Raw genomic sequence first — 26865 nt, 5'->3', positions numbered from 1 at the left:
GTTTGCAAATTAATTCCAATTCAGCAGTCTCTCGTTGGAGTCTGTTTTTGAAGTTTTGTTGTTGAAGATAAGCCACCCTCAGGTCTGTAATAGAGTGACCAGAGAGATTGAAGTGTTCTCCGACTGGTTTTTGAAAGTTACAATTCTTGATGTCTGATTTGTGTCCATTTATTCTTTTACGTAGAGACTGTCCAGTTTGACCAATGTACATGGCAGAGGGGCATTGCTGGCACATGATGGCATGTATCACATTGGTAGATGCGCAGGTGAAGGAGCCTCTGATAGCGTGGCTGATGTGATTAGGCCCTATGATGGTGTCCCCTGAATAGATATGTGGACACAGTTGGCAGGAGAAGCAGAGCAGCAGTGTGCTCACTGCTCTGGGGGGGAGGAGGTGGGGAACGGGGGGGTGGAATTGGGGCATATCCCCTCCAGCCCTCTGCCATGAGCTGCTCAGGGCAGGTGGTTGGGAACACACCCACGATGCCAGCCCACACACCTCTGCCCTGACTCCAGCACTCCCCCCATACTGCCCCCACCTTGACACCAGCACCCCCATTCCCTGACTCCTGCATCCTCCTCACACATCCCCTAACCTGACTCCTGCACCCCCACACATACCTCTCACCCCCACCCTAAGCACCAAATGGGAGCTCCTGCACCCCTCACACCAAATGGGAGCTACCCAGATAAGCACTCCACACCCAAACTTCCTGCCCCAACCCTGAGCCCCCTTGCTCATTCTAGCTCCTGGCCAGACCCTACACCCCAACCCCCAGCCTGCTCCTTCACCCCCAGCACTGTGCTCTATGCACTCCCACCCTCAGCTCAGTGCAGAGAGAGGAAAAGAATGGGCTAGAACCAGGAAGAAGGTAGGTACCCACTCTGTGGGCAGGGCCGGGATCCCAGACCAGCAGCGAGCTGAGCAGGGCTGGCAGCCGGGATCCTGGCTGGCAGGAGCCAGCAGCCGGAACCCCAGACCAGCAGCGGGCTGAGCCGTTCAGCCCACTGCTGGTCTGGGATCCCAGCCACCGGTCCTGCTCGGGCCGCTGCCGGTCTGGGGTTCTGGCTGCCAGCCCCTTGCCAGCCAGGGTCCTGGCCACAGGCCCCGCTCAGCCTGCTGCCAGCCTAGGTGAACGGAACCCCAGGCTGGCAGCGGGCTGAGCAGGCCAGGGGCATAAGATCAGCATTTTAATTTTTAAACTAAGCTGCTTAAACATTTTGAAAACCTTGTTTGTTTTACATACAGCAATAGTTATTATAAATATAAAACTTATAGAGAGACCTTCTAAAAATGTTAAAATGTATTACTGGCATGTGAAACCTTAAATTAAAGTGAATAAATGAAGACTTGGCACACGCTTCTGAAAGGTTGCCAATCCCTGTTCTAGGGAATAGATTTTGAAAGCTGCTCACTTGAAATACTGGCAAGTGATAGCCATCTAGCAGCACTATCTCAGTCTTTAGTGACCTTCCTTGAGACTCTCCTCAAACTTCTAGATTTAAAATAAAATTGAAGTATTCAGTGGGGAGGAGGGAGACTATTTTGATCTCTTAATGCATGTTTTATAGGATCCTTCACTATTTTTCGATTCTGAAATAGTCTTTCAGATGGAACAACTCTGCCTCTAATGTTGACTTAGTCCCATGTGCTAAACTGCTAACTTAGCCTAGTAAAGTCCCTTTGGTTGAAGTGATGCGCAGTGAAGAGGTAAGACCTCACCAAACGCCAATGACAGCCCCTCTCATTTTTGTCTCTTGCTGTGAGCAGCACTCAATCAGGTGTAGTGCTAATATCCTTGTTTGGGGGAAAAGTGTGTGTGAAGTGCTGGCTGGTCCCAGCACCAAGACTGACTGCCACACTTAGGACTATCTTAAAAAAAAGAGACCATTTTTAAAAAAAAAAAAATCCTCAGCCCTCCCCAGCCTACAGATCCCAGGGGATTTCCCCTTTGCCTTTCTCAGTTGTTCCTGCTTCAGGACTTGTGGCAGCATTCTTTTGTGCTCTGAGCACTACTTTTCAGGGCTGCCTCTCCCAGGAAATTTCCTGCTTCTGGAGCATTGCCCCTTCCTTACTGAGTTTTTTGCACACACTAACCCAGTGATTCTTAAACTTTTGTATTGGTGACTCCTTTCACACAGCAAGTCTTAGTGTAACCCCCTCTTAAATTAAACACATTTTTAAAATATATTTTAAGCTATTATAAATGCTGGTGGCAAAGCAGGGCTTCGGATGGAGGTTGACAGCTCATGGACCCCCTCTCTCCCCCGTAATAACCTCATAACCCCCTGAGGGGTCACAACCTCCAGTTTAAGAACCCCTGCTCTAGCCCCTGGTGGTGTCCCAGCTCTTACTTAACCTGAGTGGAGCACCCCTTCTAGTGCACGGAAGCTGAACGTGCGGGGCAGCCATCCTATGACCTAGTCTGATTTGTCATTTTTTGGCAGCTTTCAAAAGACAGGGGAGCCAAGCATAAAGATTGATGATGGCTGCATTGAGGATAATGAACCAGACACTTGCTCCCGGTAAGTTAAAGTTGTTCTAATCTTTGCTGGGCAAAATAAACTGGTGCAGTTTCCCAAGCCAAAATTGAGAAGGAAGCATGGCTTGCTGAAATGTCAAAAAGGAGCTCAGTAGGTCATTGCTTAGTAAGGAAACCTAATGTAATAATAGATTCAGAAGACTTTGCTATGTATTCGCTTTCAATCTTTGTTTTTATAAACCATGTAGCTTGTCTGGCTCGGAGACCACCTTATAGAGGGAAATCAAGAATATTCCTTCTGGCAAGCTAATTGGTCTGAAATACATAAAGTACAAATACCTACTGACAAACCGTGTCTGAGATTTACAATATTATCAATGACTCTAGAGTTTCAAAAATGTGCATTGCGAACATAAAATCCTCTGATCTGGACAGATTCTGCGTTCAGTCTTGGAGAATGTACAGTAGAAAGAACAAAGCAAAGCTTATTCAGCTAGTAGCTTTGTCCAATGTGGAAATTCAGAAAAGTCTATTTTAAGTATGACACAAATGGATCCTGAATTCTTTTAAACTCCTTGATCTCTTTAGTTGCTTTTAATAGCAGAAGTATGTATTGCAAGTCTGATGCTTCCAGTGTAACTCGGTTCCTAAAACCAGAGTAATGCAACAGAGAATCAGGACCTTGCAGTTTTAGTGAGTTATGGGGGAAGGAAAACTAAAATTTGCTTGCTAACTTTTCCACTTTTAGTCAAAGATTAAAAGTTACTTGTACCATTTTGAATACATGAACTCTTGTTTGGAGATGCATTCAGCTCAACTTGTTCAATGTTCGTATCTTTGTACAGTGGCACTAAAGGTAGAAGACTCTTCTTTTTAGGCTGAGGTTTGGCTAGAGTCAAATATCAGTTGCTGTCACTTTGGCTCAATGTGTAAATGGGATGGCTTTAGTAGCATCTTCAGCTCAATTACAATTTACTATCTGTAATTTTACAATCTGCAATTAAAGGCTTCTAACAATTTTTATATCAACCGTTAATCTCAATCACGTGTGTGTGTGTGTGTGTATACATCTTTCAAAACCTAGCATGAAAGGAGAACGTTAAAGCAAAAAAGAAGGGGATAAAGCTGCATTTCAGAGTGTCTGAACACACTTAGGTTTTATGGTCCAAGAGGTGTCATACTCTTTGACACCTTTGTTACTTGTCAACATTTGACAGAAAGATTACGTAAAAACAAGGAGTTTGGTGGCACCTTAAAGACTAACAGATGTATTTGGGCATAAGCTTTTGTGCATAAAAAAAACCCACTTCAGATGCAAAGATTACATGTTTATTAGGACTCTGTGCTATCATATTTTCATACCCATTCTCTAATTATATCTGTAAGTATCTCTCAAAATTCAGCAAAGGTGCAGACAAGTTTGCAATAACAAATCTTAAATGTAATTTTTAATCAATACTTAGGTCTACCATTGCATCTGATAGTCACTGACTTTAGACTCTGTTCCTCTTTTAACAGTACTATTAAGAAAAAGATTTCTCCATTTGTGATGTCATTTGGATTCAGGTATGTGTGGATATATACATAACCTGTATGCAGCCACAGATTTTGATAGGAGATATAAATAGTAGAACATATTTAACTAAACTTTCTAGTCAGTTTGCTACAAAGTAGTAACTTCCAAACTATCTTTTTTGTTTTTGTTTTTTTGTTCCTTTGAAAAGCACTTGGCTCTACAAATACATTGACAGGTTTCAGAGTAGCAGCCGTGTTAGTCTGTATTCGCAAAAAGAAAAGGAGGACTTGTGGCATCTTAGAGACTAACAAATTTATTAGAGCATAAGCTTTCGTGAGCTACAGCTCACTTCATTGGATGCATTTGGTGGAAAAAAGTTTGCATCTGATGAAGTGAGCTGAAGCTCACGAAAGCTTATGCTCTAATAAATTTTAGTCTCTAAGGTGCCACAAGTACTCCTTTTTCTTTTTGCAAATACATTGAGGGAGCTTTTATAAAGCAAACTCCCTTTGCATTGTGAAGGGAAATCTAATGCACGGTAACTTCAGATCTCTTTAGGATTTATAGATAATTCTAGGTATCCTTGTAGATGACTGAAATGTAAGCAAAATATAACATTTTATTGCTTTGTTGTTGGTATGGTGCAGAAGCTCCTAATTCATCACCTGGAATAGAGGTGGTCCTTGGTAGTGGCTCTGCTTGTTTCTAACAGCTAAGCTATATTGATATAGCAAAAAAATACTATGTTACAGCAACTGCTGTAGTTACTACAAGGACATTACTCAGCCTGATTGGGAGGGAAGGTGGTGCATGCTAAGACAGTTTGAGCAGTCTTTATAGAACACATGTTTAAAGCTGGCATGTTGACATGAATATGAAGCAGCTTTGAGGTTGCTGGACACAACTTGTTCTTCTTGGCTCTTAGCCTAACACCACCTGCTAGTATGGTCCCACAGGTTATGCTTGCATCCTGGCATGGGTTAAAGTGCCACAGAATGGTTGGCCATGCTCTCTTGGCAGCTACAGTGTGAATGAAGGCTTGTGCAGCCTTCAGAGGGTGCTACATTTCCCAACAGGCTTAGCAAATATGTATCCCTCTTTCTTTTAAGAGGAAAAGTAGTTACTAAAACACATCTGGGGAACATGAAGAGTTCAGAACAGGCATAAAATAAGGGGAATACTAGACTTCTTTACAAAAGTGGCTCACATTTTGAAAATTGTGAGCAACTGACTTTGTGCACATCAAGCAATAAGTGTAATACTTTCCCTCGTGAGAGATGACTTTTTTTTTTGTTTTGTTTTGTAGGGTATTTGGTGTTGTACTCATCTTTGTGGACATTGCTCTTGTGATTGTGGACCTAGCTATTAGTGACAAGGAAAAGGGCATCAGAGAGATCCTGGAAGGCGTTTCCTTGGCAATAGCGCTCTTCTTTCTCGTGGATGTTCTCCTGCGAGTGTTTGTTGAGGGGTAAGGTTAATGCTCAAGGGCCTGAAAGGTCAGCAAGACATCTTTGTATAGGGACACCTTAAAAATGTACACTGACTTGTAAAGAATCTACACAGTGGATATGTGGTGTCTGACTCTGAATTCACTTACACTGGGGTAATAACCAGTGCAGTTGCTCCTGACTCATCAGTCTGAGACCAGAATCAGTCCTGTGAAGTTCCCAGTGCTGGTCCCTAACACTGGCAAGTCATTCATTATGTGCCAGGACTAGCACTCTTAGTCATTGGTTTGTTCAGGTAGCTAGGAAGCACTGTTCATGAATACTCTTAGCATGACTTTAAGCTCTCTGGGGCTGGGACTGTCTTTGTTCTGTTTGAACAGTTAGTAGCACAATGGAGCATAGCACAATGACTGCAGCTTCTAGGTGCTACTGCAGTAAAATAATAAATTCAATCTGTGTAGAGAGCAAAATGCTGTAATACCAGAGTTCTTAAATAGGCCCATTAATTCTAAAGGCATTACTCTGGTACTAATCTGCATGAGGATAACAGAAGATAGTCCTAAATGGACAGAAATAATACAAATGCAAACTGCCCTGGCTGTCCAGAAGAGATTTAAAGCTTTGCAATTGTAGCATATCCAGTGGTACAGCAGCATGGTATGTGGGCTGGCTAGTTTTGGTAGGCTTCATAGGAAGAGTGTTTAAGTTGGGATTTGAATGAAGAGGGTAGAGAATTCTTTTCAATTTTCCTTTTAAACTGGTATATGTGACTTAGTGTTAAGTGGAGTCAGAGGTTTGTAAAGGATTGATAAAAATCTGTTTTACTCCTATTGGAGTAACAAACAGGCTATTGAGGACCAATTCATCCATGAGCGATGTTTTGTAGCAATATGGAATATACACTCTAATACACTTCTCATAGTACTTTTAGATATTCTCCCCCCACCCCCTTAATTTTGTCTCTGCTTCCCTTTTGTATTTCAGCTTCAGCAATTATTTCAAGTCCAAACTGAACATTTTAGATGCAGTGATTGTCGTGGGCACCCTGTTGATTAATATGGTGTATTCTTTCTCTGACTTCAGTGGTGTAGACAAGATCCCAAGGTAAGAAGTGTGTGATCTAATTGCTTAGAAATGTGAATATTATCTCTTTATAAATCCTTCTAAAACTTGCTAGTGTCTGCACATCTGGTTTTTGAAGGGAGTATAGGGAAGAACCCTGAACACCTGAATCTTTGTTTATAAAATGTTATACCCAAATTACCCACCTAAGCTGTGCCTCAGTCTACACTGCTGTGCATGCACACACATGCTAGCAGTGGCATGTGGAGTAGTATGTACTCCACATGACACTGTAAATGTAAGTAGTGTGCGTGTGTTAAAAATGATTTCTCTCTGGTATTCAACACCTGTGATCTCCGAAGCACTCTGGCTCCCAGCAAAGAAAGCTTTATGGGGTCCACTCACAAATTTTTCCAACACTGCAAAAAACCTGTTAGAGATGAGTTAGAGTGCCCTATATACCTGAACCCTCAGAGTATATACTTTGATGGTGCACTCCATATGCTTTTATGAAAATATGCTAATGAATGTGAATGTAATGTAACTGGAAAATGCTTCATGCAAAAGGTCTCTTGTAAGGTATCATTACAAAGCTTATAATCTACTGAGTGTGTTCATCCTATTTGTATAAATGTATCTGAAACTAGAAATATGAAATAACTCTGAGGTCCTATTGTAATTATGCAAACTGTGGGCCATTAATGGTGGCTTGGAATCTTGATGGTTCCCATTAACCAGGACACTTGGTTGTAAATGGCTGTTTATTTGTAAGTCTTCCTGTATACGTGTGTGCTGGCAAGTGGGTAATGAAGTCTTGCAGTGACATGTGATCATGTAGTCTGAACTGGAATCCATCTTTAACCTGGTCTTTTTCCATTTAGAAGAAGGGGTGGGAACCCAGAGAGGGACAAAGGATTCCTGCCCTGTGCAAAAGATAGATCTAAATAAAGGGGGTGGAAAAGAACAAAGGGGGATGGAGTCATGAGAAATCCCCTAACTACTATCTGAGCTGGAACAAGGACTGTACCAGGGGAAAGGATGGGGCCCAGAGTAGGGAGGTGACTAGTCTGTGAAAGAAGCTCATTGAAACATCTCTGAGGATGAGATTTTTATTAGTATTCAGCTCCTCACTGTATTAGGCTTACACTTGCATGTGGGTTTTTTTGTCTTGGTAATTTACTTTGTTCTGTCTGTTATTACTTAGAATCACTTAAATCCTACTTCTTGTATTTAAAAGCACTTTTTACTTTGGGTTAATTAATAATACCTGGCAGGAGGGGAGGCAAACAGCTGTGCATATCTCTATCAGTGTTATAGAGGGCAAACAATTTGAGTTTACCCTATATAAGCTTTATACAGTATAAAACGGATTTTATTTGGGGTTTGGACCTCTTTGGGAGCTGGGTGTCTGAGTGCTGGAGACAGGAACACTTCTTAAGCTGTGTGTGGGTGTTAAGCCTGCAGCTTGTGATGGTTCAGACTTGGATCTGTGTTTGCAGCAGGCAAGTGTCTGGCTCAAACAAGGCAAGGTACTGAAGTCCCAAGCTGACAGGGAAAACTGGCTCAGAGGTAGTCTAGGTACATCAGGTGGCATTCCCAAAGGAGTTTCTGTGACCCAACCCATCACACCCTCATGGCTCTCTACACCAGTGGTCTCCAAAGTGGGGTTCACACACCCCAGGGGGTACGCAAGACCATCCCTGCGGGTGCGCAGCAGGCGTGCCACTGAAGGCTCTCCCTGCTCCATCTTCAGCAGCAGCTCAGCTCTCCCTGCTCTGTCTTCGGCGGTACACCAACAGCAGCTCTTCTTCTTTTTTGCTTCCCTAGAGCTGGTCCTGGGGGTACGTGATCCAAAAAGTTTAGAGACCACTGCTCTACACAACCAAGCAATGCCTTCCAGGTCTACATTGCTATTTTTTTGAAATGCTCAGTAGTGGTGAAAGGCTCTGGTAGTGGCAAGGCAGTGGAGCCTTTCACCATGGCATGTGGCTACACATATAGTGCCTGTACCTGACACACTGCTGTAAGTGTAGACATAGCCTTACTCAGCAAACCTTGTCTTAAAAATAAACAGAAATCGGAGCTAGTAGTAAACTAGAAACCTTACTTGCATTTACAACTAATTGGAGGAAGGATTAACTCCTGCTTCTTTAAAAACTAAAGCAAGTTAAGTGTCATTAGAATAATGTGTGTGTGATGTCATGCTTGGCAGATTTGAAAACTTCAGCATCAAAAAAAACAGAGCACTTCCAGCTACAGCTGGCAGGGGATTTTTGTTGAACAATTGTCAAACTAACAATTTTGTAGAAATCAAATTTGTGGGAAAGAGGTCTGATTCAATGAGTCATTTGTTGAGAAGGTTTCTCAAGTTCAGTGGCAAAGGGGAAGAAAATGATTGGTATTCCTGTTGACGCTGTTCTACTCTGTATACAGTAAATACTCACTGGGCCAGAGAAATTGATTTGGTAGCCTGATAGTTAAAAGATTGCCTCTGATGTGGGAAATTCAGGTTAGAGTCTTGTTCACCTCAGGTGGAGCAGGGACTTGAACATGGGTCCCACATCTCAGATGAGTGCCCTAGCTATTGCTATGTTGACTAGCATAGGCTATATCTACACTACAGAGCCTATGTGAAGTTTTTTCCCTGTCTCCTGGGGGCTATACCAGCATAGTTATGCCAACATGGGCTCTGTGCTGTAGACAACTTAAGACCAGGATCTTGGGTTGTAGACCCCTATATACTAACAGTGATTACTTCAGCAGGCCCAACATAAGTTCATTATCTGCAGTTCTGACCTTCGGGAGCTGTGACCTGTGGTATATACAGAGTGACCATGCAGCCTTTTCTAAAACCAGGTATTGTTTTAACAGTAGGAACACCACATAGTGTAAGAATAAGGATTTTAAAACAATCTATAAGCTCTAGGGAGACGGCTACTATTTCTCTCCCCAACCCAACATGTTAGCCAGGTAGGCCCATCTTCTTCAAGCTCTTCACAGAACCTTTCTGTCAACCTGTTTCTCCCATCAGCCCTTGACAACTGACCCTCCCACTTCCAGAAAGACTCTTTACCTGTTCAGTGCTGGTCTGTACTTAAAACTTGCACTACATATAGCTATGTCAGTTAGTTAGCTATAGCTGTGTTAGTCCCAGGATCTGAGCAAGACAAGGTGGGTGAGGTAATATCTTTTATTGGACCATCTTCTGGTGGTGAGAGCTCTGTGGCTCAAAAGCTTCTCTCGCCACCAGAAGGTGGTTCAATAAAATATTACCTCATCCACCTTGTCTTGCTCAGATCCTAGGACCAACACAGCTATAGCTCTCACCAACAGAAGATGGTCCAATAAAAGATATTGCCTCACCCATCTTGTGTCTGACATCTCAGTTAAGAGTATGGGTTGTTTTTTTTTAAATGGACATAACTATGCCAACGTAAGCTATATCTACATGAGGGCTTATAGTGGCATAAAGACCTTTTGCTGGTATAGCTTATGTCTCTTGGGGAAATAGTATAAGCTATTCCAGCAAAAGCAGCTGTATACTGATATAAACTGCATCTACACTAGAGGGTTTGCTGACATAGCTATCCCAGCAAAACTTTTCTCCTGTAGACAAGGCCTCAGGATGTCCTGATTTTTAGGCTCCCATTCCTGGCCAAAAAGTCTTATGACTATGCTGGAGCCAAGGGAGGTATACTCTTCCAGTTAATAGTCCTTCTCTTAATTACCCTGCAATGTTCTGTCTCCTTTCCCACTCCTCCAGGTGCCTTATCTCTAGTCACTGTTTTATTTCCTTTTTCCTAACAGCACCTTTTGACTTAACTCCACATGGTCAAATAGAGAATATCCCTTACTGTAATTGGACAATCATAAATTAATACAGCGCAGTCCCATGTCCTTCACACAACTGAGTATTTTGGTTATGCTCTAGGTAATCTCATCACATATAGGACAGGGCATTTTCTGGGATGGCATTTCGGGTATGTCTACACAGCTATCGGGAGGTGTGATTGCCACATGTGTGGGCCTACCTGAGTTAGCCTTGACTGAACTAGCTCACTAAAAATGGCAGTGTAGCACAGGCAGTGGCATGGGCTAAGGGTCTGACTACAATCCTGTCTGGGACCCCAGGTACATACCCAGGCAGCTAGCCTATGCTACCTTGGCTCTGCTGCTGTTTTTAGCAAGCTAGCTCAATGAAGGCTAGCTTGGGTACAGCTACGTGGGCTATAATGATTGGAGAATAGGCATACCTTAAGGCAGGGGTTCCCAAAACTTGGTTCACAGCTTGTTCAGGTAAGCTCCTGGCAGGCCATGAGATGCTCTGTTTACCCAAGCGTCTGCAGGTACGGCCGCTCGCAGCTCCCATTGGCCGCAGTTTGCCGTTCCTGGCCAATGGGAGCTGTGGGAAGAGGTGGCCTGGCCCATGCCACTTCCCTGCAACTCCCAGTGGCCGGGAACGGCAAACCACAGCCTGTGGGAGCTGCGAGCGGCTGTACCTGCATGCTCTCGGGTAAACAAAGCATCTCATGGCCTGCCAGGAGCTTACCCTGAACAAGCTGTGAACCAAGTTTTGGGAAGCCTTCTAAACAGTAACATGCTTCCCTAAACCACTTGAGTCAGCAGAAAATTCTCTTTCCCCTTCTAAGAATGTCACTCATCCATTTCAGTTAGAGAAATGATAATGGATTACGTTTGGGACTCTAGAACTGCTAGGTTTTCCTGAACCTCTTGCATAAAACGCTACACATCCATGGAGTAAGGAGCCAAAGGTGCACATTTGATGATCTTGATGTCTTCTCAATACCAAGAGCCATTAACATACTTGTATGAGTACGGTGACCTTGTATACCATGGATATAAACTGGGAAACCAGAAGATCCGCAGTGTTATGGCTTGGCTAATATTGTGGAGCCCTTACTATTGCTAAGGGGGATAGGTAGGGTGAGACTATACTTGCTGGCATCGCTACGCACAGCCATGAAGCAATGAAAACTCTTTATCTCTGTAGGTGAATTCCTGGCGGTTTCATTGTAAGGCCAGTCAGAAAACTTGCAGTTAAACAGTTTGCCATCAGAAAAATGCAGTTTTGTTGTAACCACATGATTTTGCAACATTTTGTACTTGGACACAATTTCACCGGGTGGGGGCACAGAAAAGCATTTGGACTATTTAAAAATCCTGTTTTGACACTTTCTGGAATAGAAGATTCCAACTTTTTGTTAGAATTAAAAAAAAATAAAAATAAAATAACTCTAAATGGAAGATTGAAATCAAAATAAAATACCTTGAAGTTATGAAATCAAAATGTGTTGACCCAAAACAATTTTAATTTTTTTTTTTCAAAAACAGTTATGTTGGCTTTTTATCCTCATTTGGAACAAAACAAAATTTCAATCTGTTTCTGGCAAAACATAATTTACATCTTTTGCCCAGCTCTATTCCATTGCAAAGCTAACTTCTTCCTCTTTGCTAGAATGGTTATTGTCCTTCGAGCTTTGAGAATTATCATTCTGATAAGAATATTTCGCCTGGCCTCACAAAAGAAACAACTAGAAAAGGTGACCAGGAGGATGGTAAGTTAGCTTCATGACTGTTTGTCTGAATGTGCTATTATGGTTTTCAAACTCACCTCATATTCTTAGAGCAATAACTGAGTTCTTCAGCATTGAAGGGTAGTAATAATTTTCACTTTGTTCCCATCTCCTCCTGCTTCCCTCCCTTCCATTTGTTTCTGTCTTAGGTATGAGGGGAGGGAAACCAGAGTGCAGAATAAACTAACACTGCACAGTTTTCATTCTAAAACAGTCAGAATTGCAGGCCAGCAGACTAGTAACAGGATTCTGCTTCATCCACTAAAGCAATCTATTCTAGTGATAGGAGCAGGTATTGAATTATGGCATTAGGTAGTTGAGAACCATTTCTGCACTCAGGCAGTGTTTCCACTCTCAATATAGGGTCACGTCTTCAAAAACACCATTGTCCCACTACAGCAGTGTGGTGGCACTGATGTGATGCCATGACCTACCTGATGCAAGTAGCCAATTCTGTCCTTCCGTTTTCTGGCTTGACTTTTTTTATATATTGAGCACACTTGCATGGCAGGGCAAAGAGAAGAAAATCTGCTGTATCCCATGAAAATAGGAATAAGTGGTTACAATTAAAATCAGAGGCAAAAGCTTTTATTATAGTGCATCTTCTGCAGGTATAAACAGACTAGAAACTGTATCTTAAGTTTTAGCTTCCTGGTAGCATCTGATATTAACTCCATTTCAAAATGTTTAGACGTACTTTTTATTCAAATCTATTCCTTTTCTTCTCTTCTCCCCTCCTGCAGGACTCTTAATGTAGTGTCAATTTTAACCCAACTTCCATGTGCATTTTTCAGGGAACAAAATCGGCATCTTTCTTGTCAAATGTAGATTAATTGAGAAATTTCCAAGATAGCTAGAGTTTACCCTGAGGCATCTTGTCTTGGAGATTTTTTTTTCTAGAACCTGTGTGTGTGTATGGAGAGGGAGAGAGCGCGCGCTGTTCCTTACAGCTCAACAGCACTTTAACATCTTAAGTGAGGTATTGCATCCCACTAGGAGTTCAAAGGATTCCCTGGCATCCTTTCATAAAATAAGAGTAACCCTTGTGATCTGCCTAGTGCTTCTCCCTCTAAGGACTCACTTGCACATGGGCGTGTAGCCCTGATTAAGCAATTGGTGAAGATGCCACAAAGCTGATCTTCTTCCCCCCTGCTCCCCCTCCAATGGAGAATTGAATCATGGGTTAAATGTTACTCTTTTTAACAAATCAGTAATATGATGCAGCATACAACAGTGTGATCCGTGTAGACAAGTCTCATCGTGCATTGTCCCACTAACTAAAATAAGGCCTTGATAAGGTCAGCAGCCCCAGTACAGCTATTGCTAGCTACTGATTACTGGATTGAAATAATTCCTGAGCACAAAGCCTAACTAAAATGTTTTCCACCAAATGCATCCGATGAAGTGAGCTGTAGCTCACGAAAGCTTATGCTCAAATAAATTTGTTAGTCTCTAAGGTGCCACAAGTACTCCTTTTCTTTTTTGAGAATACAAACTAACACGGCTGCTACTCTGAAAACTAAAATGCAGTTTCATTTCTGAATTCGTGTGAATGCTGCTGCTGAGTTACCTAGTGTGAGCCACTTGCTAGTCTTGAGCTTGATCTACACTTATACTGGTGTAGTTATGTTGGTCAGGGGGCTGGAGGTGGGGACATACCCTAGTGACATATATATGCTGACACTACCCCCAGTGTAGACATAACTATGCCAACAGAAATGTGTTTTGGTGGCATAGCTAATGGCTTTTGGGGAGGTGGTGTTCCTACACCAGCAGAAACAACAAGGAGGCCGGTGGCACCTTAAAGACTAACATTTATTTGGACGTAAGCTTTCATAGGCTAGAACCCACTTCATCTGATGCACCAGCAGAAAAACTTTCTGTTGATGTATGCTGCTTCTACACTAGGGAGTTATGCTGGTTATGTCAACGTAAGTTGTACAGTGTGTACATGGCCTAACTATGTACACTTCCACCTGGAGTGGATAGGGAAAGATTAAGGCTCTGCCACTCATGCTTAGTTACAAGGAGAAACAGTAACCATCTGGACTACTTCAGTACTCACCCTTCTAGACGCTCCATAATCTTTATGGTTCCCTTGACTCTCTCTCCTTTCTAACTCATTAATTTGTCTTTTTGACTGACAGGTCTCAGAAAACAAAAGGCGCTATACAAAAGATGGCTTTGACCTGGACCTTACTTACATTACTGGTTTGTACAATTTTAGAGAACTATTGGTTACTCCAAAGATGGAGCTGGCTGAAATTTTTCAGCTGAGACTTTTTTCACCAAAATGCATATTTGGGTCAACACAGTTCATAAGTTTGTCTGTTGGCAAATTGTTTTGGTTGAAGGGAAGAAAATGGAAATTTTCAGGTCTTGGGGCTAGATGCACAATGGGTTTGGGTGCTGGTCTTCCAAAAAGACTGAAGAGGAGGTGTTTGTGGTGCCCCCCCTTACACCTATTGTATAATTAGTTAGGGTGCTCTCCTGGGATGTGGGAGACCTGCTGTGGAGCAAGGACTTGAACCTGGGTCACCCACATCCCAGGAGAGTGCCCCGACCACAAGCTGTAGTCACCATCCTACCCCACCACCACAGTTCTTGTGAATCTATCCCTTGACTTTTTGCTTTTGTTTTAAAAATGCCCAAACCATTTTGTTTCAGCTCAAACAATTGTTTCCAATTTCTTTGATTTGCTGAAATGTCCTCACTTGGTTGACTGACTTGAACCAAAATTCAAAAAAAAAAAATTTTTTTTTAACTGCCAGAAAACAAAATTGAAAACTTATTTGCAGACATCCTACAAGTGCCAGCTTGGGGGTGAGGGGAAGGTACAAAACTAATCCATTGTCTTAAGCAGGTCTTGCTGTGTAGAGAATAGTGATTAACTAGGGTTTCCTCTGTGGAATCTCCATTATTGCAGGGCTGTTAATTTGATGATAAATATCATATAATAAAGTACAGACAGTACACTGGCAGAAGATGTACTTCTTTGTAATTAAAAATTCAAATTTAAAATCTGGGCTACTGCTGGTGATACAGGCCACACCACAAACAAGTAGTCATACTGTGTAACTAATTTATAACATTAATGGTACTTCCACTCTCAAAGCTACACTTTTTTGGATAGCTTTTTGTCTTTTTAATAGTGCATAGTAGTTCTTTCAGATTCATCCTCCGCTGCCTATTTCCAATTCTTGTGGACTTAACATGTACATTTTTCCTCCATAGAGCGTATTATTGCAATGTCATTTCCATCATCTGGGAAGCAGTCTTTCTATAGGAATCCTATAAAGGTAAAATATTTCCTAAAATCCTTCCTGCACATGACTTCAAAACTTAACAGCACTGAATTTGTGTTCCACTTCCAATCCCTTTTTGCTAGGTTGAATATGGATCAGATTGGGAATGACTAAACTAGCCTTTGATGGTCTCCAGGAAACCAACTTGTAGTCTGAGGCCAGTACTTAGTGGGCTTATGTCTAGAATCACGAGCATAAAAATTAAGGGTGCAGTCTGCCCATCCTGTTCTTGGGGGTTGTACTCTAGCTGCGTGATTTGCTGCACAAGTTCCTGAGGCTACCCTCATTTTTTTTATTATCCATTTAAAGCCTTCCTGAGAAGGTCACTTTTTGCTACCCAGGCTATGTTAAATGGTGATTTATAGAAGAGGCTGTTTTCTCTCTCCAAATACAGAATAAGACTAAATGATCACTTAAAATGATTAATTCAGTAAAGTTTAGGAACTATGTAACTGTATTAAAAACTGGTGGTAGACTGGTTTAGTAGCTAGATGAGAACCTGAACTACTCATTTCTTTTCTCATGGTCTATTGCGAATATAGCCAGCTTCTCCGGTAAGGCAGTATACTAAATGGCGGTGGAAATGAAGAATAACTAGTGTGTGTATAGTTTAAAAAAAACAAACAGATGTTTGGAGTTAAACATTTATTTCTTCTGTCTTATTTCCTTAAGGAAGTTGCAAGATTCTTGGATACAAAACATAAAGACCACTATACAATCTATAACCTTTGCAGTAAGTGTATGTAGCTACTGGCATGCTGGAGGTTGGGTGGTTCCCACAAAGTGTGTCATAGATGTCACTGAAGCGGATTGGTGTCATAGCCTTCTTCAGGCTAAACGAGGGAACAATTAAATGCCCCTTCATTTAGCGATAGCCAAAGCAATGGAAAACATCCCACTAGGGACTGACCATGAAAGTGGCAGCTGGGGACTAACTGCTGGAGCTATGTATCTGAGGGCTTGTCTCAGTTTACAGCACTAAGTCAGAAGCAGCCAAAAAGCATGAAACTAGGAGACAGTAACAAAAAGCATGAGTAGGGTAGCTGTGAGAGCATTTTGAGCAGTGCTGGCTAGAAGGGCATGCTTGGACTTGTGAGACAGTCAACTGCCTCCCATTGTTGGATCTTCCTGTGTTCAGGGAAACAGGACTTTGTACATTCTTTGCAGACAAACAGGATTGCATCCAAAAAAAATGGAAATAACTCTCAAGACCTTAAAAATATTGGCTAGCCACTTGGCCAAAGGGGGGGTCACGGACAATCAGATCATGAGAACCAACATCAGTTCAGCCAACCAGTTAGAATAGAGAAGATCGAGCTAAAAGGGTCATGGCTTTGAAAACTGGCCTCCTGCTTTTTACCCCCATAAATCACTGTTGCAACTGATAGCAGTTGGTGGGAATCCTTTGGGCCCCCCATGAACTGAGGGTTCAAAACTGCAGATGTAAAATAGGAAGCTGGCCTTCAAAGTTAGGCCTGATCCAGATCTGCTTAAATTGCATTGTGAATCTATTCATTCAGTAGCACTGTCAGACTCCAGTAGATAGTCTCAGCTGCTACTCCACCATCTTTAAAACACAGGCAGAGAAAATAGCTTGACTTTAAAATTATGCCAATAGAGGTTATTTACCAGAACTCTAAACTAGTTTTAATCTGGAGTGTTTGGTTTTTTTTTTTGTAGGTGAAAAAGGTTATGACCCTGTGTACTTCCATTACAGGGTAGAGAGAGTCTTTATTGATGACCACAATGTCCCCAGCCTAGAGTAAGTCATATGCTAGAGTTTCTGCAGCCCAACAAGAATACTAGGTATAAAACAAGCTCTGACTATGCTGTAATTCATATGCTGCTTATATCTAGGGACATGCTGAAATTTACTGCCAATGTGCGTGCATGGATGAAACAGGATGAAAAGAACATCATAGCAATTCACTGTAAAGGAGGCAAGGGTAAGAGAACAAGTACTGTAGCAAAGAAGGGATTGGAAAACATAGGAGTATCCTAGTTAAAATGGTGTGAAGCTTAAAGTTTAAAACTCATTCATTTCGTACCTGCCTAAATTTCCGATGCAAGTATTATTTGATCATGAGAGAGCTTAGATTTCCATCCAGTCAAACAGGAATGTTAATAACTACTCTGCACTTCATATACCTTTCATCAGAGACTCTCAAAAACCCTTTACAAAGGATAATTTTCCAAAAACGCCTAATGTTGGATTGAGATTTATTTACTCAACAGATGGGTCTAACAAATATTTATTAAGGCCAAACACTGAGTGATTACTTAAAAGTGGAAATCTCATCATAGTGCTAGACAATACAGCTTCAACCTGCCTTTGTAAAACAAACTTATAAATAACAGTTATCCTATACATGTGTTAGTCTCCCACTTCCATGTTGCCTCTCCTCCCCAATCAGTAGTTCAAACCACTCTCCCCTTTCCCCTCTTTTCCCCCCCCAAGCTTTAGGGTTATTCTTTTCTTGTTCTCGCAAATATGATTCTGCAATTTCTTAAACATAAAAAGTTCTGCTTATGCTGTTAAATGTTAGGCCAGGCTCTTAAAATCAGCAGGCTTCTGTGAGGCCTAAATATGCCTTTGCTCCCAGTCAAGGGTGTGGGAACAATTTGTGTAGTGGGGGTGCTGAGAGCTATTGAACCAAACTGTAAACCCTGTATATATTGGAATTCACTTCCTGCCAGGAGATGTGGCAGCACCCTTAGTTCCAGCACCTATGCTCCGAGCACATAAGTCCTATTTTCAGAAGTGACCTAAGCTGTTAAGGCACTTTTTTTGAAAACTTTATCATGTGGCTCACAACACTGAGACCATCACAATTTTTTTTTTTTTCTCAGAAGGGAAGAGTGGAGCAGAGAGGCTTGCTGCAGTCTAGGGTCACTGGGTATAGAACCCAGATCTTCCCTCTGTACCAGTTCCCAGTCTGCTGCTAGCCACGTGTTTCCTATATCCAATTTTGCTTTAATAAGTTTGCATATTGAAGGTCTATTGGCATCTTGTATTTGATTTCTTTTGTACAACTTTAGGCTAAAATTAGGCATCTAAGATGATAAACTTGTCAAAATAACTGAGCACCTAACAGCTCTCATTGAAATCAGTGAGCTGCGGGGTGCTTGGCACTCTGAAAATCAGACCTCTGCTTTTGAAAATGTTGGCTTCAATATTTTGACCTGTGTGCCTTCATGTGGCAGTTCTCCCCTTGTCAGGACATCCCTGTGGAGAAGTAACCCTCTGTAACACTGTAGAATGACTGGTAGTGTAATCCTGGGGTTTTGAGGTATATTCGGCATCTCAATTTAAACAGAGGTCTGAAAAGCATTGGCCATCTTGCTGTAGTTCATGGTAAAACAGCAGACGGGAATTATTGGGGGACATTCTTAAAGGAATAATTAGAACTAGGAAAATACAAACCTGTAGAAACTGCTTTGCAAAAGCAGATCTTACTTTAACTCGTGTTGAATCCTGTCTAAGATTGTACTCTAGTTTCTACTGTATATATGTATGTGGCTTTTGTCTAGAGTTTAAATTTTAAATCTTACATGTTGACTGTCACGTAAGTCTCAAAACACTGATATATCTGTAGTTTTTTTTCTCCTTTCTAATACAGGTAGGACTGGAACAATGGTTTGCACTTGGCTCATTGACAGTGACCAGTTTGAGAGTGCAAAGGTATAAGGGAAAAATTGATGATAGCAGTTTCTTAGATTTGCTCTTATGTTTATATATCAAAAAAAAAAAAAGTTAGGCTCAAGAAAGATGAGTCCTCTTCTGACCGTGTATTGACTAGGGAGAGGCCCTTTACAAAACACATGCCTCATTCTCCATGGAGAGCATAAGCCACTTTTAAAAGGCTTTGCCAAATGTGCTGATGGTTCATATGGTTTAAATGCTCATAATTTGAGGGGATGGAAAATGGCAGTCAGGAACAATGGGAAGAGACTGACTGGATTATGCCAAGATGACACCAGCCATGGAAGCATTTGATTGGGCTGTCAAAATGACTTTAAAAAAAATCTCCACTTTAAAACCATTTATGACTAGAAATTTAAACTTAATATCTTACTCTAAAGCAAGGCCTGCTCAAAGTTTAGTATCAAATCTTAATGATCCATTTATCCCTATTACCATGCACCTCTGTGGAGGGTGGAAGCACACCTCCCTTTAGAACTTGCCATTCTTGAAGATGAACTATACCTTTTAAGTGGCAAGTCTCATAATTAAAAGCAGGTCATCTGCTGCTGTAATGCAGCATAGCTGGATTTGTGGCCCTAGTGCATGGATGGCAAAATATGCTATGTGTATGAATCACCTGCATCTGTATGAGGATCATCAAAATTGATGTACTGGGATAAGCTTCTTATACAAGGTAGTTTTACAGACTTCTTTCCAATATTAGTTTGAATGTCTGCAAATTGTGGGTTTTTTGTTGTTGTTGTTGTGTCTGTCCCCCCTTTTCAAAAACTGAGTGCTGATTTGAGCCCTGGAACCCATCTGTTGTATCTTTCTGGAGTGTGAGGCTTTTATTTGAGGGTGATTGGGAGTAAAAATGAGGGTTTTTAACAAGGTCTGGGTTCTCTAAACTTCTGATGGTTGCTTTAGTAAAACCACTTAAATACTGTCATTTTCTGACTAGCAAATTCTTTTCCACCTTGAAACATTCTCTGTCACAATAGGGATTGACTAGTCCTTGTGTTTCTAGTACCAACTCACTCTAGCTTCCAAAGCTGCTGCTCTCCAGCATTGGTTTGAACTTTTTCAAACCTTTTACCACTGTTCACATCTGATACTTTGGGGTTTTAGTCTTCAGTTATAATTATAGAATAGCACAAACTTTGTGAGTCAGCTGCAAAATTTGTCTCGTTGCTTCATTTGAAACTGACTCTTTTATATGTAGGAGAGCTTGGACTATTTTGGAGAGAGGCGAACTGATAAAAGTACAAGTTCCAAATTTCAAGGAGTTGAAACACCATCCCAGGTAAGAGCCTAAACAAAGTGAGAAGATTGTGGAGGGTGGGTTAGATCAAAAAGCACATAAAAATCCACTGTGTAATTTAAATGTAATGGATGGAAGAACCAGAATTGAAGTACTTTCCACAGCTCAGTTGAGAACTTCCAAACTTCTGTGCCATATGTCTGGGTAATGTGCTTTTTAGGAACTTAATGACTTCCCTCTACTAGTTGGGAAGTTCCCTAAAGAGGAGGGCCTTCTCCTGTAGCTCTAACAAATGTGCTTGGCGGGGGTGGGGAGGAGAAAAGATGCACAGGGACTTAAATAAAAGCTCAGTACCTAGAACTTAATGTTAACCATGTGTTGCACAAATGATGCTCTGAACTAGAGCTAGCTGGAAAACAGAAATCACTTTCTGCAAAATAAATAAATAAATAAATAAAAATTAAAAAAAAATCAGTTTTGAATTATTTTTTGTGCTCAACAGGACAATCAAAACAGCATTAAAAAAAAGTTGAGGGGATTTAGAGGAAAAATTCCATTTTGGAAGAATGGAAATGGAAGGTTTTTTTGCCTTCCAGCTTCCCACCTGGAAGGAAGGCCCTTGTCAACTTAATTTACTTTGAGTCAGGCAAAAAGTGAATGAAATTGATAAGGGCCTTCTAGAAGGGCAGACAGTAAGCTAGTGTTTCAAACTCGGATTTCTGAGAAGAGGGCACTGTCCATCAGAAGACTGCTGACCAACTACTCAACACCCACTTAAGGCTTTTGTTGGTTAAGTGTTAATACTATTTTACAGATGGGAGTGGGGGGAAACTAGCACAGATTGTTACTTCTCCAAGGCCCTGCAGAGCAAATTATGGCAAAAATGGGATTAAAATTGTGTAAAATTCTGTCTGTTAACTAACTTTGCCACTTCTCACTTATCGGTCACTGAAAGCAACAGTGTCTGTGCCAGATGTGGTGAGGACCATATTTAACATAGGCAGCTTTATTTTGCATTGCAGAGTAGGTATGTTGGGTATTATGAGATCCTGAAGAATAAGTATAACTTGAAACTCCCACCAGAGAGACGACTCAAAATAAAGAACATCAAAATCTACTCTATTAATGGTAAGAATTAATACAAATTATATGGACACTTTAGTATTTCTTTTTTTTTTTTCTGCCTTAGTTTTGGCATATTTTCCAGGTCACTTTTATTTCAATTCCATATTCCTACATCTATATACTGAATGCACTACTGACACCTTACTGGGGTCAGAATTACTGGAATAAGTTTAAAAAACAAAACAAAAAAAAAACAAACCTTGAGTGGTGAGATGTGCCTTGATGTTTCATGAAGCCAGGTAAAATGTAATGAAATTCTATATAAATGTAAACAAGTTCTTTGTAACTCAGTTGCAAGCAAAATGAACACCTTCTGTGACTGTGCCCTTTTAAAATTAATTCTTTCTGCCCGACTGTTTTGGTTTATTCCCTCCAACTGGCATTAGAATGGGGAGGGGGACTGTGAGATGCATGCATTCAGGAACTAGAATTCTTCAGCCGATAAGTGACCATGATATCTGGCACGGATCAAATGCTTTCAAGTGTGCTTCTGAGTCTGATATCTGAACAGCCTTTGCAGAGAAGCCAAGGACTAAAGTTCAAGTGTCCATCCCTGAGGAACCTTACATTGCTGCTGTTCCATGTGTATTCCATGGCTAGAGGAATTGATTTCCGGGGTTGGTTGTTCAACAAATTCATATAGATACTTTTCAAAGCATGATTCTCTTATGCCTACTAAGGAAGACTTATTTTGGTTGTGTTTTTTTCTACTGTCTTCCAGAAAGTTCCACATAAAAACTACTTTAACACTGAAGAAAGTGAATTTATTATCATTATAGGACAGTGCATGGGGTTGATTGTATCCTGTTCCATTTAACTGCTTATTGTTCCAGCTCTATAATTTAAAGATCAAATCCTAGCATAATACAACTTTGATTCCTTCTAGGAGTTGGAAAAGGCAATGGAAGTGATCTTAAAGTACAGATAATTATGAAAAGGAAAGTTGTATTCCATTGTGTTTGTGCCACTCAAGAAAACTGTAGGGTAAGAACTCTAATGGAGGTGTCTGACTAAAATGTCTTCACAATACTGAACTTGAGCACACTTTACTAAATCCATTACATCTGTTTGGTTTTTGTGGGAAAATATTGGATGTAAGAAATTTCTCTTTCTGATAAGGAAATTTACCAATACTAGGAATAGAACACTCAGTTTTATTTCCTGCACATCTTCATGTGACTTGGAGCTCACAAGTTTTTCACAGGACAAAAGGAATGTGGATTTCCCAGGAAACTAATGGGATGACTAGATCAGTTCGTAAAACTGAGTTCCTTGGCAACAGGAGGGCAACAGTCAATCATTTTTTTTTTCCTTATCTTCACTGTAGAGCCTTTAACAATAAGTAATTGGGTATTGTCATATAAGCCACTGTAACTTAGTAGTGGAACACTGTTAATTGGCACTGCTAGATTTGTGTGAATTTTATTTTCAGTTTGAAAACAGTTACTCCAAACAGTTCTGTTTTTCTTCAGTTATTTTTTGATGCTGAAAATGACTTTGCAGTAATTGGCTTGGAAGACTGTCCTGTATTAAGCGGTGATGTGAAAGTCAGATTTGAATCACAAACTGTAAGTATAGTGGAATAAAGACAGCATACTTCTGGTACACTTCCAACTTTGAGATGTAAGATATGTATGCGTCTGTTGGTATTGTAAATAATTGGCATCCATGTGAAAACCCCCTGTGTAGGACAAGTCACACCTTGATTCAAAAGTATTTCCTCTGATGAAGGTAGACCCTTCATAGCAAGTACTTGTAAATGTGCAAGTACAAGTGTTCAGCACTTATGTGACTGCTTCTCACTTCTCTCTCCATGACCTTGTGCTGTGACACATCTAGTAACTTCAGACTGTGTACTGTAGCTCCTAAGTTTACTCTGAAGGCCAGGAGGCACATGGGCAATTCCTGCTCTTGTTGTAACTTGCTTTGGCTATCTCATTTGTTGCTTTCTTCTTTACAGTGTAATGAAGGCAACACACAGACCTGCATCCTCTTTCATTGACCTGACTGTAAAATTCTAGCTAAAGTCAATTATGTGAGACTGTTTTGATGTGGGTGAGCAGCAACAGCCCCTCATCAAGTTTTCAGGGTTGTGTGTTCCTGTCTGTTCTGCCAGTGAACAAACATAGTTTAGTATAGCACAGATTGATTCTTAAACTTTTTTAAAAAGCAAATATATAAAATATCCTAAACACAATTTTGCTTATCTTTAGGATCTTCCAAAAGGCTATGACGATTGCCCATTCTTCTTCTGGTTCAACACCTCTTTTATAGAAAATAACAGGTAAGATGTAATACACCAGGACAATCTGAGTGGCAAGTCCATAATACTATTTTTTCAGTGTGTGAACAAACGTTAAGATTTATGGAGAATCTTAAACATCCAGAAGAATGAAACCTCTACTTCAAAACCTTCAAGCAGAGGTCCCCAAATTGTGGGGTGTGCCCCCCCAAGGGTGTGTGGAGGAACATCCAGCGGGGGGAGGAGAATGTGGCAGGGCCTGGGCCAGCCCCCATGGAAGGCAAGGAAGATGCATCCCCCAGCCCTGCTCCTGTCATGTCCCCAGCTCTGTGCCAGCCCCCAGCCTCAGCTGTGGCTCCATTCCCAGTCCAGGGGCAAGGCTGGGAGTGGAGCCACACCTGGTCACAGGCCTGGCTGTTGGCCCCACTGCCAGCCTTGGTCCCTGGCCACAGCCCAGCTCCCTTACACGTGGCTGCACCCCCCCATCCGAGCTGTGGCCCTGCTCCCAACCCTCAGGGGCCCACAGAGGGGGAAGGGGTGTGACCGTAAAAAGTTTGGGGACCGCTGCCTTGGAGTTTAACCCTTTTGTTAGGTAATAGTGCACTAAGTTGGAAACCTGCAGTGTTTGACCTTAAACCATGACTTGGGAATAAACTCTCAGCACTTTGTTGGCGTAATGCAAAATGTACTAGACAGATCTGAAGAGATCCTTACCTTTAAATAAAAAGAAAAGGAGTACTTGTGGCACCTTAAAGACTAACAAATTTATTAGAGCATAAGCTGAAGTGAGCTGTAGCTCACTTCATCGGATGCAAATGCATCTGATGAAGTGAGCTGTAGCTCATGAAAGCTTATGCTCTAATTTTAGTCTCTAAGGTGCCACAAGTACTCCTTTTCTTTTTGCGAATACAGACTAACACGGCTGCTACTCTGAAACTTACCTTTAAATAGCATAGTTTAAGTCTCATGCAAATCCAGGAAATTGATTTTTGTAGCATTCCACATTACTAAGTATTGAAGCTGAATGTTTAGTTTAAAACTAACTAACTCCTTTTGTTGCTGCTTTCCTTAATTATCTCAGATGTGATAGTGGGGACCTTGTCTTTATACTTGTATAGCATCAATATTCAAGTGCTTTTCACACAAATATTGGAGCCTTAGTATACTCTTGGCAAATGCTTCTAACTTAGGCAAGGTCTCTAGTGAGCACTACCAGAGGCTTAAGGTTAACTTACAATTTGCCACCATGTTTGTAAACTTGGGAGTGAAGGCTTTGGGGAAAACTGTCTTGGCACCATTCCCTGCATGTGGAAGCTCATGGTCATCTGGGCCATGTATACACTAGTGATTCTTAGACATGACAGATATGATTAGAACAATAGCTGCACTAGGGCTTATTACCCTCAATAGGCAATACATTACTGTTAACAGATTTTGGAAGTATTTAATAATGGTGCTCTTCCTTTTGTGAAGAGTGAAGTGAACTGAAATGTCCTTTCCTTACCATTACACAACCTAAACATTTCATGCCCTATGGCAGGGTAAGGGTAAATCTGTCCTTTGTATTGTCTCTACAGTAGACACCATAAAAAGCCACTGAGGAGTTGGTATGCTCCTCCAGTTATGTCTTGAGCTACCTGAACTACTTGAGATTTAGACACCTACCAGAACACCTTTTGCTTGGCTGGGTGAAGACGCCCACATCCTTCTGGCACACTGGTGTGAAATGCTTGTGTGTGCTTAAATCTTAGTGCTGTCACTAATCAGGGATTTCTGGCAGTAGAGATTGCACTTGAAGTGCAGTGTAATGTCTACTGTCCAGCTAAACAAATGCTTGCTTGTTTGGCACTCTTCAGTAAAATGTCTAATAAAACACAACACTGGGAAGGAAGCCTAAGATGCATCCTTGAGGGATTATCAGCCATGAAAAGAGTTGATAAAAGGTTATGTGAACCTGGTTAAAAGGATTTTTAAACCCTTTCATGGCTTGATTAAATGAAAAGCTAATTATCATGGCTGCAGAAACAGAGCTGAAAACTTGGTTTGGATTTAACACTACAGGGGTGAGGTAAGAAGCACTCATGCTCTTTCAAATGAGGTTCAAATCCTCAAATATCTAAGTCACTGTCCCATAGAGCTCTTCCAAATTTGGAATAAATTGTGTATCTGCAGCTGATTTTTTTTTTCTTGTGACATTGAAGGAGTTAAATTTTATTGTATCAATATTTTTTAGTGATCACCAAAAAGCAAAATAATACTTGGGCAAAAATTTTGCCCCTGAACTTGCAACTGGTACCCATTTATCCCCAAATGTGGCTGGTGCTTCTGTCATAAAGCACCAGCCATAAAGCAAATAGTCACCTTTCTACTAGGATTTTATGTATAGTTCATTTTATGGCTGAAGTTGGTTTTCTCTCACCTGTCTTAACCATGGAATGTGTGTCTAAATGGTGAAATGCATTTGGTTAGCCAACTCTTTAGTGTGTGGAAGTAAACCAAAAATATTCAAAACATGAAACAAATTCTTAGCTCTCGTGTTTCACTTCCTTTTCAAGCCCACTTTCATACCATACATAAGAGGGCAGCATGTTTGAACTGTAGAATAACTAAACAGATGACCATTCTATTTTCCAGGCTTTACCTTCCTAGAAATGAGTTGGATAATCCTCATAAAACAAAAATGTGGAAAATCTACAGGGAGAAGTTTGCTGTGGAGTTGAACTTTGTAGAATCATAATGAGAAGTCAGCATTTGTTTAAAAAGAATTGATGTTCTTTTCCCTCAAAGAATCATGTTTGGTCTTCACCAATATAGTGGCATTTTCTGAGTCTCCTTCATGTAATTCTTGGTGTATTTGTATGGAGATACAGTATCTCAAAATTAAATGTTGAAACAAGGAAAAAATACCTCTTGTATGCACTGTCATGTATAGTTTCTTAGTGGCATTCTCTGAAGAATTTAATGTGTTGAACACATTTGTACTATGCATAATGCCAAAATTGAATTTCTTGATCTGAGCACATTCCACATCCTGTTTTTTACAGTATCCACATTTATGAATTAAAAACAAAATCCAGAGTTCAAACTATACTACCCTAAGCATGCAAACTGCTTTACAAACATTCAGTCTTACACAAAATTAGA

The 26865-nt window shown here is 41.0% G+C and overlaps 1 protein-coding gene across 5 annotated transcripts in view; it reads left to right on the top strand.

Annotated features, from left to right (window-relative positions):
- LOC119847695 (phosphatidylinositol 3,4,5-trisphosphate 3-phosphatase TPTE2-like) overlaps positions 1 to 26625 on the top strand; it is a 35079-nt gene extending 8454 nt beyond the window's left edge. For 2 of the 5 annotated variants that reach the window (XM_038382668.2, XM_043504449.1), the window contains 18 exons: positions 2449 to 2526; positions 4002 to 4049; positions 5306 to 5467; positions 6432 to 6551; positions 9270 to 9365; positions 11986 to 12085; positions 14251 to 14314; positions 15338 to 15402; positions 16081 to 16141; positions 17089 to 17170; positions 17266 to 17354; positions 19029 to 19090; positions 20316 to 20396; positions 21377 to 21482; positions 22366 to 22463; positions 22952 to 23047; positions 23693 to 23763; positions 26356 to 26625. In XM_038382668.2, the coding sequence (XP_038238596.1) occupies positions 2449 to 2526; positions 4002 to 4049; positions 5306 to 5467; positions 6432 to 6551; positions 9270 to 9365; positions 11986 to 12085; positions 14251 to 14314; positions 15338 to 15402; positions 16081 to 16141; positions 17089 to 17170; positions 17266 to 17354; positions 19029 to 19090; positions 20316 to 20396; positions 21377 to 21482; positions 22366 to 22463; positions 22952 to 23047; positions 23693 to 23763; positions 26356 to 26458 (1582 nt within the window). In that variant the 3' untranslated portion in view covers positions 26459 to 26625. The remainder of the gene's footprint in view (positions 1 to 2448; positions 2527 to 4001; positions 4050 to 5305; positions 5468 to 6431; positions 6552 to 9269; positions 9366 to 11985; positions 12086 to 14250; positions 14315 to 15337; positions 15403 to 16080; positions 16142 to 17088; positions 17171 to 17265; positions 17355 to 19028; positions 19091 to 20315; positions 20397 to 21376; positions 21483 to 22365; positions 22464 to 22951; positions 23048 to 23692; positions 23764 to 26355) is intronic. The other 3 variants (XM_038382676.2, XM_038382684.2, XM_043504450.1) reach the window with 3 other exon arrangements.
- Positions 26626 to 26865: the final 240 nt, after the last annotated feature.

Source organism: Dermochelys coriacea, chromosome 1, assembly GCF_009764565.3.
Source record: "Dermochelys coriacea isolate rDerCor1 chromosome 1, rDerCor1.pri.v4, whole genome shotgun sequence".
NCBI classification, from domain to species: domain Eukaryota; kingdom Metazoa; phylum Chordata; order Testudines; family Dermochelyidae; genus Dermochelys; species Dermochelys coriacea.
Note: the sequence above shows the minus strand (reverse complement) of the source record. Positions and strands in the feature narration are given on the sequence as shown.